At 33.1% G+C, this 13442-nt stretch overlaps 1 protein-coding gene across 1 annotated transcript in view; it reads left to right on the forward strand.

The window, feature by feature from the left end:
- LOC131067514 (uncharacterized) overlaps positions 1-12512 on the forward strand; it is a 95877-nt gene extending 83365 nt beyond the window's left edge. Inside the window, exon 5 of the mRNA XM_058002544.2 lies at positions 12419-12512. Coding sequence (XP_057858527.2) covers positions 12419-12497 — 79 coding nt within the window. The 3' untranslated portion in view covers positions 12498-12512. The remainder of the gene's footprint in view (positions 1-12418) is intronic.
- Positions 12513-13442: the final 930 nt, after the last annotated feature.

The following is a 13442-nucleotide window of genomic DNA, read 5'->3' on the forward strand; positions in this document are numbered from 1 at the left end:
GATGTGAGTGTAAACCTATGTCCTTCTTGTTGCCTTTTTTGAGTGCCTAGGCCTTGTGATAGCTCCACAAGTATGGTGGGGTGGACCTAAGGGTACCACATGGTCAGGTCGCATTACAGACCACTGTTGGGGACCGATGAACCATGTCTATGAGTATCTTGGGGAGCTTCTTCACTATCTTCATCTCTTGGTCTTCGTCTTCCCTTATCATTGCAAGATCTAAAGCATTTGTAATTTGATCCGTCTTATTGAATATTTTATGTTAAGAACACTCCAAATGGTAATGAACACAAAATCATATGAGTAGAGTAGATGTTAGTGGACCGGTATTGGAATTGGTCACCACCCATGTTTATGCATGCTTTTCATTTGATTCTAGATTAATGATCTTCTCATAGGAACACTTCAATTGGTGTTTTAAAATGAACATAGACAAGTAATGTAATGAGTTGAAGATTAATTTAATTATCTCTTAATCGGCTATAAAGTCATGAACCATGCTTAGATGCGTTATGAACACAATGATGTTAGGGAACCCTTAGAGGAGTTTGTCAGAGTTGAATATTAAGTCTTCCACAACGCATAGTTGTAGACGAATAATTAACCTTTTTTGAGGTGTGGGCTTATTTCATGTGTATGTTCTCACTTAACATTTAAAAAAATATTTCTATCTTTTCTTGTGCTTTTGCTCATATCCTCTAGGGTTCCTTGGCGAGGTGTTACAAATGTCCACACAAGTACTATTCCTCATAGACATATATATCATTCGGTCAATTCTTAGGTCATACTACCTAGGACAAGAAGAAAGTATTAGAGGTCATCAATTTCTTATTGCCACATCAAGTTTTATGAGATAAACCCATAAAGAGAAAAAAATAAGGGCATCTGGAAATAGTGTGTGTAGATCCCTAACAAACACCATCAGAACTTCTAGTAGATTTTGAGGATTTTTTGTTGTGTCTTTAAGACATATCAGGAATGGGTTCATGCACCTACACACATACTTTTTAGAGCTATTATATATTTTTCATGAATATATAAACCTATAAAAAAATGCATTCTTAATCATTATGAATAGTTCTGGATAGGAAGCTAACTCCTAATGGATTAGGGATTTAAAACTAAGGAAATTAGTGTTCAATCTAGAATGGATTAAAGGAATGGTTAGGATAGTTTGGTGTAGATTAGGGATGGTTTAGGGTGAATTAGGATGGTTTCTAGGAACTTTCTTCTAGGATAAATTTAAATGGATGTAAATGATCTTCCAGTGGATTAGGGAATAAAAACTAAGGAAGGAATTTCTAGTGAAATGTAGAATCAATTAGGAATGGTTTTAAGGATGGGTTGGTGTAGATTATGGATGGTTTAGGGTATATTAGGATAAATTAACCCATGGATTATAGAGTGGATTAGGTGTAAACACCTAAAATTGACCTAACACCTGCAAACACTAATTTTCCTCTTAATTAATTAAATAATCTTTAATTATTTAATTAATCTAACATCATTCTTCTATTCGAACTAAAAGTCAAAATTTCTCTCTATTCTTATAATTAAATAATTTTAAATAATTTAATTATCTTATTTTCTTATAATATTAATTAAATACATCTTCCTATCAATTAAATAATTATTCTAAATTATTTAATTTACTAACTATATATTCACAATTAAATAAAATATTTAATTTATTTAATTGTTCATCCCTTTTCAAAAATCAATTTCCCCCAAAATAAATAAAATGTTTATTTTATTCTCCTAGAACACATGTTAAAAATGGCTAATTATTTCCTTCAATTAATTTCCATTGACTTCCACTTCAGCTCACAATAACCTTTTTTAGACCAAGACAATCAATCAATCCACCTCACTCCCAATCAATTTAGTTAACAACCTAGTCATCTCTCCTGACATATCAATCAATTCCAATTACATGAGCATTCAACTCCTGATTAAATTGTCTCAACAATCCTCAATTGTTGATCATATTGTTGTTCTTTCAATCTGAATTGTCGATTGATATAAAAAATCTATAGAAACAAATCTTATTCTCATTCATCAACAACCACGGTCTTGAAATTATTGTGCTATCACACTACAGGAAAGATGCTACGATTCTAAGAGCCACCATCACATACAACACAAGAAGGAGAGAGTAATGGAGGCACTTGCATGAGTTCAACATTTTGGTTTGCACTTGGTTTATTAATGTATTGCTTTTGTTGACTTTGATTGCATTTGAGAATTTATTAATAGGTTTGGGTTTGTGGTTACTCTGATCGTCTATCATAGTATTCCTCAATTTTCAATGTGCACACTAGGAATTTAATAAAGGAAGGAAATTATTAAAATCTATATGGATTAAGCTTGGTTTTTCAAGGATAATGAACTAAACTAAGTTTTAAAGTACAAATTAACTAGCAAGAATCTACGTGTATGCCAAAACAAGAACTACACATAATACAAAAAAAAAGATGTATAAGGAGGTGATAAATAAGCACTAGAAGTCGTAGGTGTACAATACTATATAATCATTATAATGAACCTCATAAAATCACAAATCTTCAAAATTAATCAATGATGAATCAAAAATCATCATACCTAAAAATTTGAAGTCTTCCTTGCTAAAATCAATTGCTTGTCTGATTTTTAAAGATGCTTGAATTGATGGTAAAAAATAAAAAAGAACTCATTCATATGGTTTCTGGTTGGATAATTTTTGAGCGGTACCCTAGTCGGTTGGTTAGTATTGAGACAAAAGGATTCTAACCATAGGGGTTTTGGTTGAGCCCTTTTTTATCAGAGTCGTTTCAACCAAAGGGCTTCCAACTGTATAGTCACATGTGACATCCTATGTGGCAACCACATCACTCTTTTTCAAGAAATTGTGAAATTTTCCACTTCTGTAGAATTTTTTTGCAGACAAAATGATTTTCTTTAAAAATCCAAAAAATACCTTTTTGTAGAGCTCAAAGTAAAGAATATCTAGTCATGAATTTTTTTATTTTTTTTGTGTTGTGATTATTTGTAATAAGTGTTTTTTCTAAAATATTATAAGTAGGTTGTTAAAATTAAAAAAGAGGTTGATATGAAATTAAAAGAAAAATATTAAACCATGTTAAAATATTTTGTAAAATATATGGTTCATTAGAGGAGAGAATCTTCTCCAAATGGGTATAATTGATTTTGGATAATGATAGACTATTAATTAAAAGTTGGCATTGAATGAAAACCATCAAATTATGGTATTTTGGAATTTAAAACGTTACTACGAAGAAAATATACATCAATTTTTTTTAAAAAAAATTTCCATGCACTAGATATTGATGTTATCTATTTGGAAAATAGAGATCAAGGGAAAAAAAGCTTTTTTTTTTTCTAAATTTTTCAACAATAAAATTTTTACTTTTAAATATATAAAAAAGAATTTTTTTTTTCACAATAATAGACATAAACTTCACGAACATTTCTACATTTCATCAATTTACATCAGTGTGATATTCAAAATAGAAATGCCACTTTTATGTGGTCAAAGTTGAACAATTTTTGTTGTGTTGGTCATTTCCTTTGTAAAAGTGTAACACAATTTTGTACTTTTACCTAGGAAACCTCTAAAATCTTGTCATATCCTTGTATATTCTACTAATGCTTTGTTGGTTTGAAGACTATACAGATTTGTTTAGCATCTATTCATGAAACTTTACATGGGAATCTTCTTTATGACCATGTCACTATCAAATGTTCTTCAAATAGTCCATTCCTTTGCTCAACACTATCTCAGGGAGAATTTGCTTAAATTATTAATAAAATCTTACTTTGTGGATATCTATCTACCATGATTCATGGATTTTTTTTCAATATATCTAATGACTTATCTATGTTAATGCCTTTTCACATTGCACACTATATAGAGCTCTTTGTCAAAAGGGCTCCTATTGTCTACTTGCACAGGACAAAGGGCTATCCTCTATTCTATGATGCTTTTGAAAACTCTACCCCATGACTACCATCTTCTTTAACGATTTTCGTCTTTGCAACATTTCTCATCCTAAATATACCATATTTTGTTCTTTCATTGAAGAGTTTTGGATAGTGGCTTAAACTAAAACATCTATCTATGTGCATATCAATCATTCAAGATTGACCTTTATTGTTTCTATAATGAAATGTCCATTTTTATTCTTAATATGACTATCTTTGATCCTTTTTCCATTATGGACTACTACTAGGATTCTTACTAAGGTCTTTCAAACTATCTTCTTCTTATTTATATTCATGAGATGTCTCAAGACCTAACGTGCTACTATCATGATTAGGATACTCATAGCATTGTCATCTTCATGAAAACCCTACCAACTTTCTACACCATTTGCTTTGTCATGATTGTTAGCTCAATCTAGTGACCACAAAGCTACTATCTCTTTTTTGGTATGATTATTTCATCTTCTTTTCTTCTAGCATTGTCATTGAACCTTATCTTTAAGGCACACTCACCTCTCTATTTTGTAGATGGCTACCACATCTTATTATCTTATTGTTCTTGTCATTATCTTGCAACATTTGGCCTTTGGGACTATTATTACTTTAGATCTCCTTCTTGTCCTCACTATGTTGATTGGGTATAAAGTATAAGTTACCTACTACTTGAGATTTCCTTGGACTTCCATAGAGACAATCTCTTGGTATTGTAAACGAGATTGCCAGTAAAACATGTTTTCTTACAAAAAATTTCCATGTAAAACATTTTCACAAATATTCTTTCAACTCTTCTCAGAGATATTCGCTATCATGAGGTCTCCTACTATCATTCTCACTCTCTATCCTTGACTGTCATGTCCTACCAAATGTCCTTTTAAAAAGGAAGTCATTCCTTCCATGTCATTTCATGCCACTTTCATGATCTATTTCCATGACTTCTCTCCTTGAGTATTTAACCTCTATTGATTGTCCATTTGTGACATAATTGCCCATTGGCTCTTCTTGAAGTTTAATTACATAGAGATTTTGCATCTATACCATATAAAATTAGTGTGGAAATTTTTTTGTTAGATATGAATTCAACATGGCCTTGTAGTAAGAGTATCTTAAAGTATCACTCATCAATATATAGATCTAAAATCGACATTAATGGGAGGGAACATGGAAGAGAAAAAAATAGTTGGAAGCATCTTATTTCAAAAGCTAGTGACATGGTAGAATACAAAATATGAGAAACATGACAACCTCATTAATGAGAATATTTTTAGATCCCCATCCCTTATCACTATTCACTACTAAGCCTCTAAAAACTACTAATTGCTGGAAACTTGAGTTGTACTTTGTTGTCATTGATGTCAAATTGTGTCATTATTGATGTCACCATTTGTGTTGTAGATGGTTTGGAAGTGAGTATTCTGGTATTGTTGTGTGGCTGAGTGAAGTTGTTGAAGTGTTTCTAGAATATTGGTGTAGTGGAAGTTCCAATATGCAAGAAAGAGCACTCGTGTTTTGATATTGTTGATGTTGAAGGATGGTACAATAGAAGGTTCAATATGCAAGAAACAATACTTAATGTCCTAGTGGAAGAATGCCTTACTTTCCTCTCGTATGTGAAGATTATATGCTATGGTTCTTAATATAATTTTTATGTTTGTGTATATTACACTATCAGATTTACAGGTCCTCTACTATTCAACTGGCAAACTTAGTTGGTACCATTCCTAACAAGTAAAGTTGTTTGTTAGAATAGGTCTAGAGAATTCCTAGTGGCTTTCAGATATATGGGTTCAAGTGTTGTGTTTTGGAGGATTTGTTCATGTGGTTTGTGCAGTGTTCCAGTTTAGCTTTTTGGGTAATAATTTGATTGGCAAGTGAAATTATTTTGCTTGGAGTTTTGTGATGTTAGCTAGTCTAGTTTTCGAATGACTATGATAGCATATCATACTTGGATTATATTCTTTTGGTCTAGGTTTACTTTAGAGGATGAGTATGGTTAATGTTTTTGTCTCATTGTGGCATGTGTAGATCTACATTATGCAATTTGCTCTGGTGTGATTTTTGGTGGACTAGCTAATGTGCTTTGATGCTTATCTACAAGTTTTATTTGTTGCTGACCTTGGAGGATGTGTTAGCATGTGCGGTCCATTGGAAACATTTTTAAAGGATGTATTGTGATGTCGTTGGGTCCTCTTTATCTCTTGGAGTTGATAGAAATAAATATTTTAGGTATGAGTGGCCAAATTTATGTAATATTGTTTATCTTATTTGTGGTCGACCTAGTCAAGGGGTTTGATGATTATCTTGTATATAAAGGATTGGGGAAGTATAAGTGAATGTGTGGGATATGAGTGAGTTGATGTGAAGTGTGTGTGGGTGATTTGCAAGAAGATTCAATATTGGAGATGTGCAAAAGACTATTTTGAAGAGCTTTAATGATGATATCTTCAGTGTGATAGTGTTTAGAGATTGTGTTTGAAGTCAAATGGGTTTACCATGATATTGATTTCTTGACACCTTGGTTCAAGGATGATTTAATGATCAAGAGATCTTGTTCAATTCAATTCAACTATTCCATTCTTTGTCGCAAGATAGTGAGTCTCTTGGTAGCTTTCTATATCTTGAAATAGTATGTTTTAGCTTTGCAAGTCATTTTTTCTTACCCTAAGGTTGTGCACCTTAGTTTTGCAAGTCCTTCTAGGAGAAATGGGTTCAGAAGGAAACATTGTAACATATTATATTATATTGTGTGATTCTCACCATGGTTTTTCCCTACTTGGGTTCTCCACGTAAATCTGGTGTTCATGTGTTTTTTGTGTTTTATACTTTCATGATATATATTTTTTAATCATTTGCTTGTGGTTTTTAAGTTTGGAGATAAAAATTCAAGTACTTTTGAGGTCTAGACTGATTCATCCTCCCCCCTCTCAATCCAGTGGTGTGTTCAACAATTGGTATGTGAGCAAGGTTCCACCCCTTAAGAATCTTAACTTCTTGAGGAAGATCCAGGATGGCACATGACTACACATTCAAAGCTCTAAAGTTTGATGGAATTAATTATTCTTATTGGAGATAAAGGATTGAATATCATTTGGCTACTATGCGGGCTAAGATTTGGGAAAGCATTATAAAGGGTTATATTGCTTCGCAAAATGGTCCTACAACTTCGAATGAAATCAAAGCATATGAGAGTAATGCAAAGGCTACAATTGCAATTGTCACTTGCTTGAATGATGCACTGTTTAACAAAGTCATAGAGGCTAAGTCAGTTAAAGAGATTTGGGATAAGTTGAAGAGTATATTTGAAGTTGATGAGAAGACTAAGCAAGCCAAGAATACAATTCTAAGCACAAGTTTGAGAATTTAAGAATGTATGATGATGAAAATATTGAAGGTTCTATTCATCGAGTAAATGGAATTGTAAATTCTATTAGAAGTGTTGGTGGAACGGTAGAAGAAACTAAAGTTGTGAGGAAGGTAATGACAACATCACCTAAAAGTTATAAACTGAAGAAATATGCTTTTGATGAAAGTCATGACATGAACAAGTACATTGTGAATCAACTCTTCGATTTGCTCATTGCCTTTGAGATTGTTGAATTTGATGACATCAAAAAGGAAAGGAGGGAAGTTGCAGTCAAAGCCACAAAGAACCTTGAAGAAGAATGAGAAGAGAGTGAAGACTTGGATAAGATTGAAGCAAACTTTGTAAGAAGATTGCGGAGAGGAACTGACAAGTACAAAGGTAAGTTACCCCTAAAATGTTTCAATTATGGAAGAATAGATCATTATGCCTCTAGATGTAAGTATAAGGAAGATTATGGTGGAAGACCTAATGATGATAACAAAGGGAAAGAGAACTATAGAGGGAATAACAAAGAATTTATAAGAGATGGTAGAGATAAGAAAAAGACAAGTTTTTGTTCAATGAAGGCCTAATCATTTGAAGAAGATTATGATGAAACAATAAGGATCCGGTCAACTACTGAGAGGGGGGGGGTGAATCAGTAGATAGAAAACAAACTAAACTTTCACCAAACTTAATCCCAACTTAGAAACAACTTGCTAAACTAACTGGTTTAGTCACTGTATCAAAAAATTGCAATTGCACTGTCAAACTTTATCGGTTAACCAAAACATCAAAGATACAATGCAACAGATATGAAACTCACATACCATTTAATCCAAAATATTAAACCACTTTACTAACATCAGTAATAGCTCATTTCAGATCACTTCTGGTCATCTAAACATATCTTAGTGGCTTTACCAGTTAATCATATCAACCATATGAAAACATATCCACAAAATCATTCACCACTTGACACAATGATTTTTCACGTGGAAACCCAAATGGGAAAAACCACGGTGGGGATGAATACCCACAAGTATTTTGAACTCTTCTGAAGTTTGCCTTGTTAGGAGCCAAGCCTTGTTAGAAGCTTATACAATAATGCCCTGTTAAGAATAGATCTGGTTAGGGACCACCCGGTTAAGGGATTGACTACAATACCCTGTTAAAGGTAATACCCTGTTAGGAGTAACCTCGGTAGAGGATTTCAAATCCAAGCTAATGAATCACTTGGTTAGAGGATTTAGACAACACCAAGCCTGTTAAAGCTTACCCGGTTAAGGGATTTAACTGTTGTAATGGTTAGAAAAAAACAAGGTCTTTGATGATCTGGTAATAGCTCTATCTAGCTTAGTCAAATCCTTTTCTGCTCCTATCTGCCTTCACAACTTTCTGTAGACACTCCTTCTGGTTTAGCAACAATCATACTACCACACTTAACCAAATTGCCAACTTAATTACAAACAACTCATCGATCTTATAAGCAAATACAATAGGTTGGTAACACATCACAAAACCTACAAATCTCATAGAGATTACAAACATATTGGTTCAATCATAACCACTGGATTACATAGCAATCAACTACACATTGTTCTAGAAAACTTCAACCACTCCTGGATCACCAAACATAGCATCTTGTAGCTCATCACACATTTTCCACTTCATGCTATGCATTTTCTCATTCCAGAGATAAACATTTATCTTCATGCGCCAAAACCACTTTGAAACTCATCATGTGCATCATGCGTACATGGCATCTTCATCTCCGATCATCATTCAATCATAGATCATCACAACCGATTCACCAAGCTCCATCAGTTAGGGTTCTGCTTATCAACTGGTTAGGGTTACCGGTTGATCACTCTGCTTGAATAACAATACCGGTTTCCTTCACTTCTCTACTATCAGTTGCATTACTGCATCACTACCGGTTGCAATACAACTCCATTACCAGTTACTATTGACATCAATTACAACACTATACTTCATCAATGCAATCTTCATGCAATGCCAACAATCTCCCCCTTTGGCATTGATGGCAATACAATTATCAATACCCTTTGATTGTGATGATTGAGAGTAATACACATACACAGGTATAGGAATCCTAGTTTACATTTTTCCATATACTCTCCTTCAATTGTATCTTCATGTCTTCAGTTTGTAGTACCTCTCCTCGTTTGAACTTATTAGACTCATATTTTATTATTGTTTACTTTTAGTGGATACATTACCATGATGTGTTATTCAGACTTATATGACATTATTTCATGCTTTATCTGGATATGAGATGCATAATTTATTTGCAGTATTTCAGTACTTGTGGTTTATGACATTTTATGGATTATTGCTATGTACTGACACTTTACTTTATTTATGCAATGAAAAATATATGTTGCATGTCTGCGAGTGTATTGGATGCAAGGGGACGATTTTCCTTCACTTACTCCGATGAGACAGGGAACATCACGATTCTCCTTCATCGGTGTGCATGCCATGTTTTTTATATTGTATATATGCATGTGTGGTTCGGTGATGCAGGATATTGTAGGTACAAGTACTGGGTAGGTACGGGGTATCGTCTCCACCTAGCTTCACAGGTCTGAGCGTGCCTTATATTTGTCTGATGGAAGTGGAGGAGGTAGTAGTTGACCCTATTTTACCCAGTTACACTCTTGTGAGTGTCGTCAGTTGGTCCACCTGTCAGTTTGTTCGGCCTTCGTATTTTGTCGTTTGACCTTTTTATGAGTCCTTTGCTTGGGGTTTGTTCAGTTTGTGTGTTTTTAGTGGATTTAATTAATAATTAAATTTGTGGAGTTATCTCATAGTTGGTATTTTTGAATTATGTATTTTATGCATAGAGATTATAAATTTAGTTAATTAAAAGAATTTATTAAATTAAGTTGCAAGCTGCATGATATTAGAAATATATTTTATTTAAATTTTAGTGAAAAATAAATTAGATTAATTTCATTTATTGTTTCCTAGAATTTTAAATAAATAAATGAATAAAAGAATAAATAAATAAATAAATGAATAAAAGAATAAATTAGAATTAAAGTATTGCTTTAATTCCTTTTTTAAGAAATTAATTAATTTGCCTGAGAAAAGAAAAAAAAAAAGATTTTTGTTTATTGCATGTTAATTTATTCCTTTGTTAGAAATTAGAAAAGAAAAATAAAATTGTTTTTTTATTACTAAAATTAAATATTAGGGTTTTTGGGAAAAATATATGCAACCTAGAATTTTAGTTTAAAAGGGGAAGACATCTTTTTATTTTTGGGGAGTCACGGGAAAGAGGCAGAGATTTTGGTGAAGAAAAATTATTGGAAGCTTGTTGAAGGATTTAATCTCTCCTACAAAGTTCTTCCAGGAAAGCTATACCAGGTTGGGTGGCTTCTTTTGGTTGTTTTTTTCAAGAAAATATTTTATTTCTTCCCTCTTTTTGAATGATGTGTGTGTTAAAATATTTGTCAAATCCAAAATTCTTTCTGGTTATTTCTTGTTCTTGGCTAAAGTCCATTCCTGAAATTAGTTTCTAGTTTATGGAAATAAGTTATTTCCTAGGTGTTTGTAGATTAAAATTTTGAGAAAATTGGGAGAAGTTAATATGACAAATTTTGCCAAGATTTTTATTGTGCATGAAAATTGCAAGATTTGGGAGAAATGGGATTTACCAGAGAAGGTATTCCCTCTTGTTTGATTTTTGTTTTGATATTTGGCTATGCGAGTCCTTTTTAATATTTGTGTATCTCTGTGAAATTATTTAGTACAGCTACCTCCGGTAGTACTTGCTACCGTGCGGTAGCAGGGGTTATAATAAATTCATTGTTCCCTAGATAAATTTCGTGCAAACCGAAATATGGTACTTTCGGATTTCCGTGCAGAGTTATAAAATTTGATTTTTAATTAATTTATTATATATCTAATATATGTATATATGTATATATATATGTATATGTATATATATATATATATATGTATATGTATATATATATATATATATGTTCATATATAGGTTTTTTTTATTATGGGCATTATGTTATTTAAGTATTATTTTAATACTGTGAAAATTAATTCATGTGTTTATATATATATTTTGTAATATGATTATATATATATATATATATATATATATAATCAATTCAGACTTTGGTTATTTCCAGAAAAGCTTATAATTTTAGATTCTATATTTATGCTTGGAAATACATTAGGAGATTAATTTTCATGTGATTGATTTAACCTTATTGGACAAATGACAACATTGATTTCCTTGTATTAATATAGTTGTATTTTCTTACTTTCTGGAAAATCTTTAATTGCAAGTATTTTATGCTTTTCGCTGTTTAAAGAAAAGATTGTCTATATTAGGATTTTGTGTAAATGGTATTCGCAGTCAAGCTTAATCTCGTTGCAATTTTGGTTGAGTTGTCATTATGTCATATGTTGTTATACCCCTTGGTCAGGTGTTGTTGTATAACCCCGTTGATGTGAGCCATTGTGTGTTTTGTTCCAAATGGTCAATCCTGGGTTAGTGATTGTGTATCCTTCACCTGTGGTTTGTTAGGATTAGATATGGCTATCAGTTTCGCCATAGAGTTCTCGTAGAGAGACATTTCCTGTTAGTGTCCTATGAGAGAGAGTGGCTTTCGAGCGGGGGCCGCGCCCGAAGTGGATGACAGGATAACCCCTCGAAAGTCAGTTAAGAAGTGATAACCTAATAATTGATATGCCTCGCACATGGTTGAGTGCTTGTATAGGCTCAAGATTTGGTGAGAAGGCCTGGAATGACAAACCTATCACCTTATCTTCATGAAAGGATTGGTAGGGTCCGCATGAGGCTTAGATGGAGCCGGAGGTTCGAGAGAGGTTACTAGGATAACCCAGGATGGGGATCGGGACCTATGGAGGCCTACCAGGGTAACCACCTTATGCCATGTGATGACACTCTCTCCTTAGAGTCACTAGTGTTTGTGAGTTGAGTCACACAGATGTTTGCGGAGTCATGTAGTTCTATCGTACTTGTCTTATTTTGCTTGCTTGAGGGTTTCTACTATCTCCTAGCACGGTGGGGTGGTTCCATTTCAGGATCACATGGTTGGGTGGTAGTGCCACTTCCCATCAGATGTTTTGGATTGTATCTTCAGGCGAGGAAAGGATTAGTTGATGTTTCTTGGTTCGTGGTTCATGTTCCAGCTCTTGTTCGTGATCATTGTTCAGTTGAGACCTTGTGGTCATTGTATCAAACAATTATGTAACCTTGACATTGTAACTTTGTAATCCGTGGTATTATTGGAAACCATGTATTTATGAATTTTGTAATATTATATTGGTGGAATGTATGTTAATTCAGTTGCTTTTATCTTATGTATAAATGAAATATGGATAAATAAATGCATTGAAACACTTTGATTCTTTCATTATGGAATTTAGATGTATGTGTAGTTTTAATCATTAAGCATTTAATTACCTAATTAAATGGACAATTGGATTAACCATGGTGTTAATATAATCTAGGAATTAATCTTCGTTAGTAACCCTTAGGAAATCATGTGTTAGACTTCCGCTGTGTTATTAAACGTGCAACTGTTATAATTAATGCACTTAATCTTTAAAAAAAATAAAAATTCACCCTTTAGTTGCCTAGTTGTGTTGTTTTCCTTTAGGGTTCCTGGCGGGGCATATTCACAGTTGGTACTGGCTATCAATCATATACAGTTCTTCTCCCCCTTTGACAACAATGCCAAAGTGAAGGTTAACCATTCCATGCTTCACCGATCTGCAACAAGCTGCTCCCCCTGTGGAATAGCTCCACTCTGCACCAATCCATCTTCAAGATTTTCAATAAGCTCCGAGAGTGATGTCTTCCACATCTGCTTAATTGACTTCATGTAGGGGTACAACCCCTAACTTACCTCTAAGACACTCAAATGTAGCCTTAGGTAGAGGTTTAGTAAAGATATCGACTAGCTGTTCCTTAGTAGATACATGCTCCAATGACACATCTTTATTTTGCACTTTCTCTCTCAAGAAATGATACTTCAACTTTATATGCTTTGTCCTAGCATGCAACACCGAGTTTTTAGAAATGTTTATTGCACTGGTGTTATCA

Source organism: Cryptomeria japonica, chromosome 10 (genome assembly GCF_030272615.1).
Source record: "Cryptomeria japonica chromosome 10, Sugi_1.0, whole genome shotgun sequence".
In the NCBI taxonomy this organism is placed as follows: domain Eukaryota; kingdom Viridiplantae; phylum Streptophyta; class Pinopsida; order Cupressales; family Cupressaceae; genus Cryptomeria; species Cryptomeria japonica.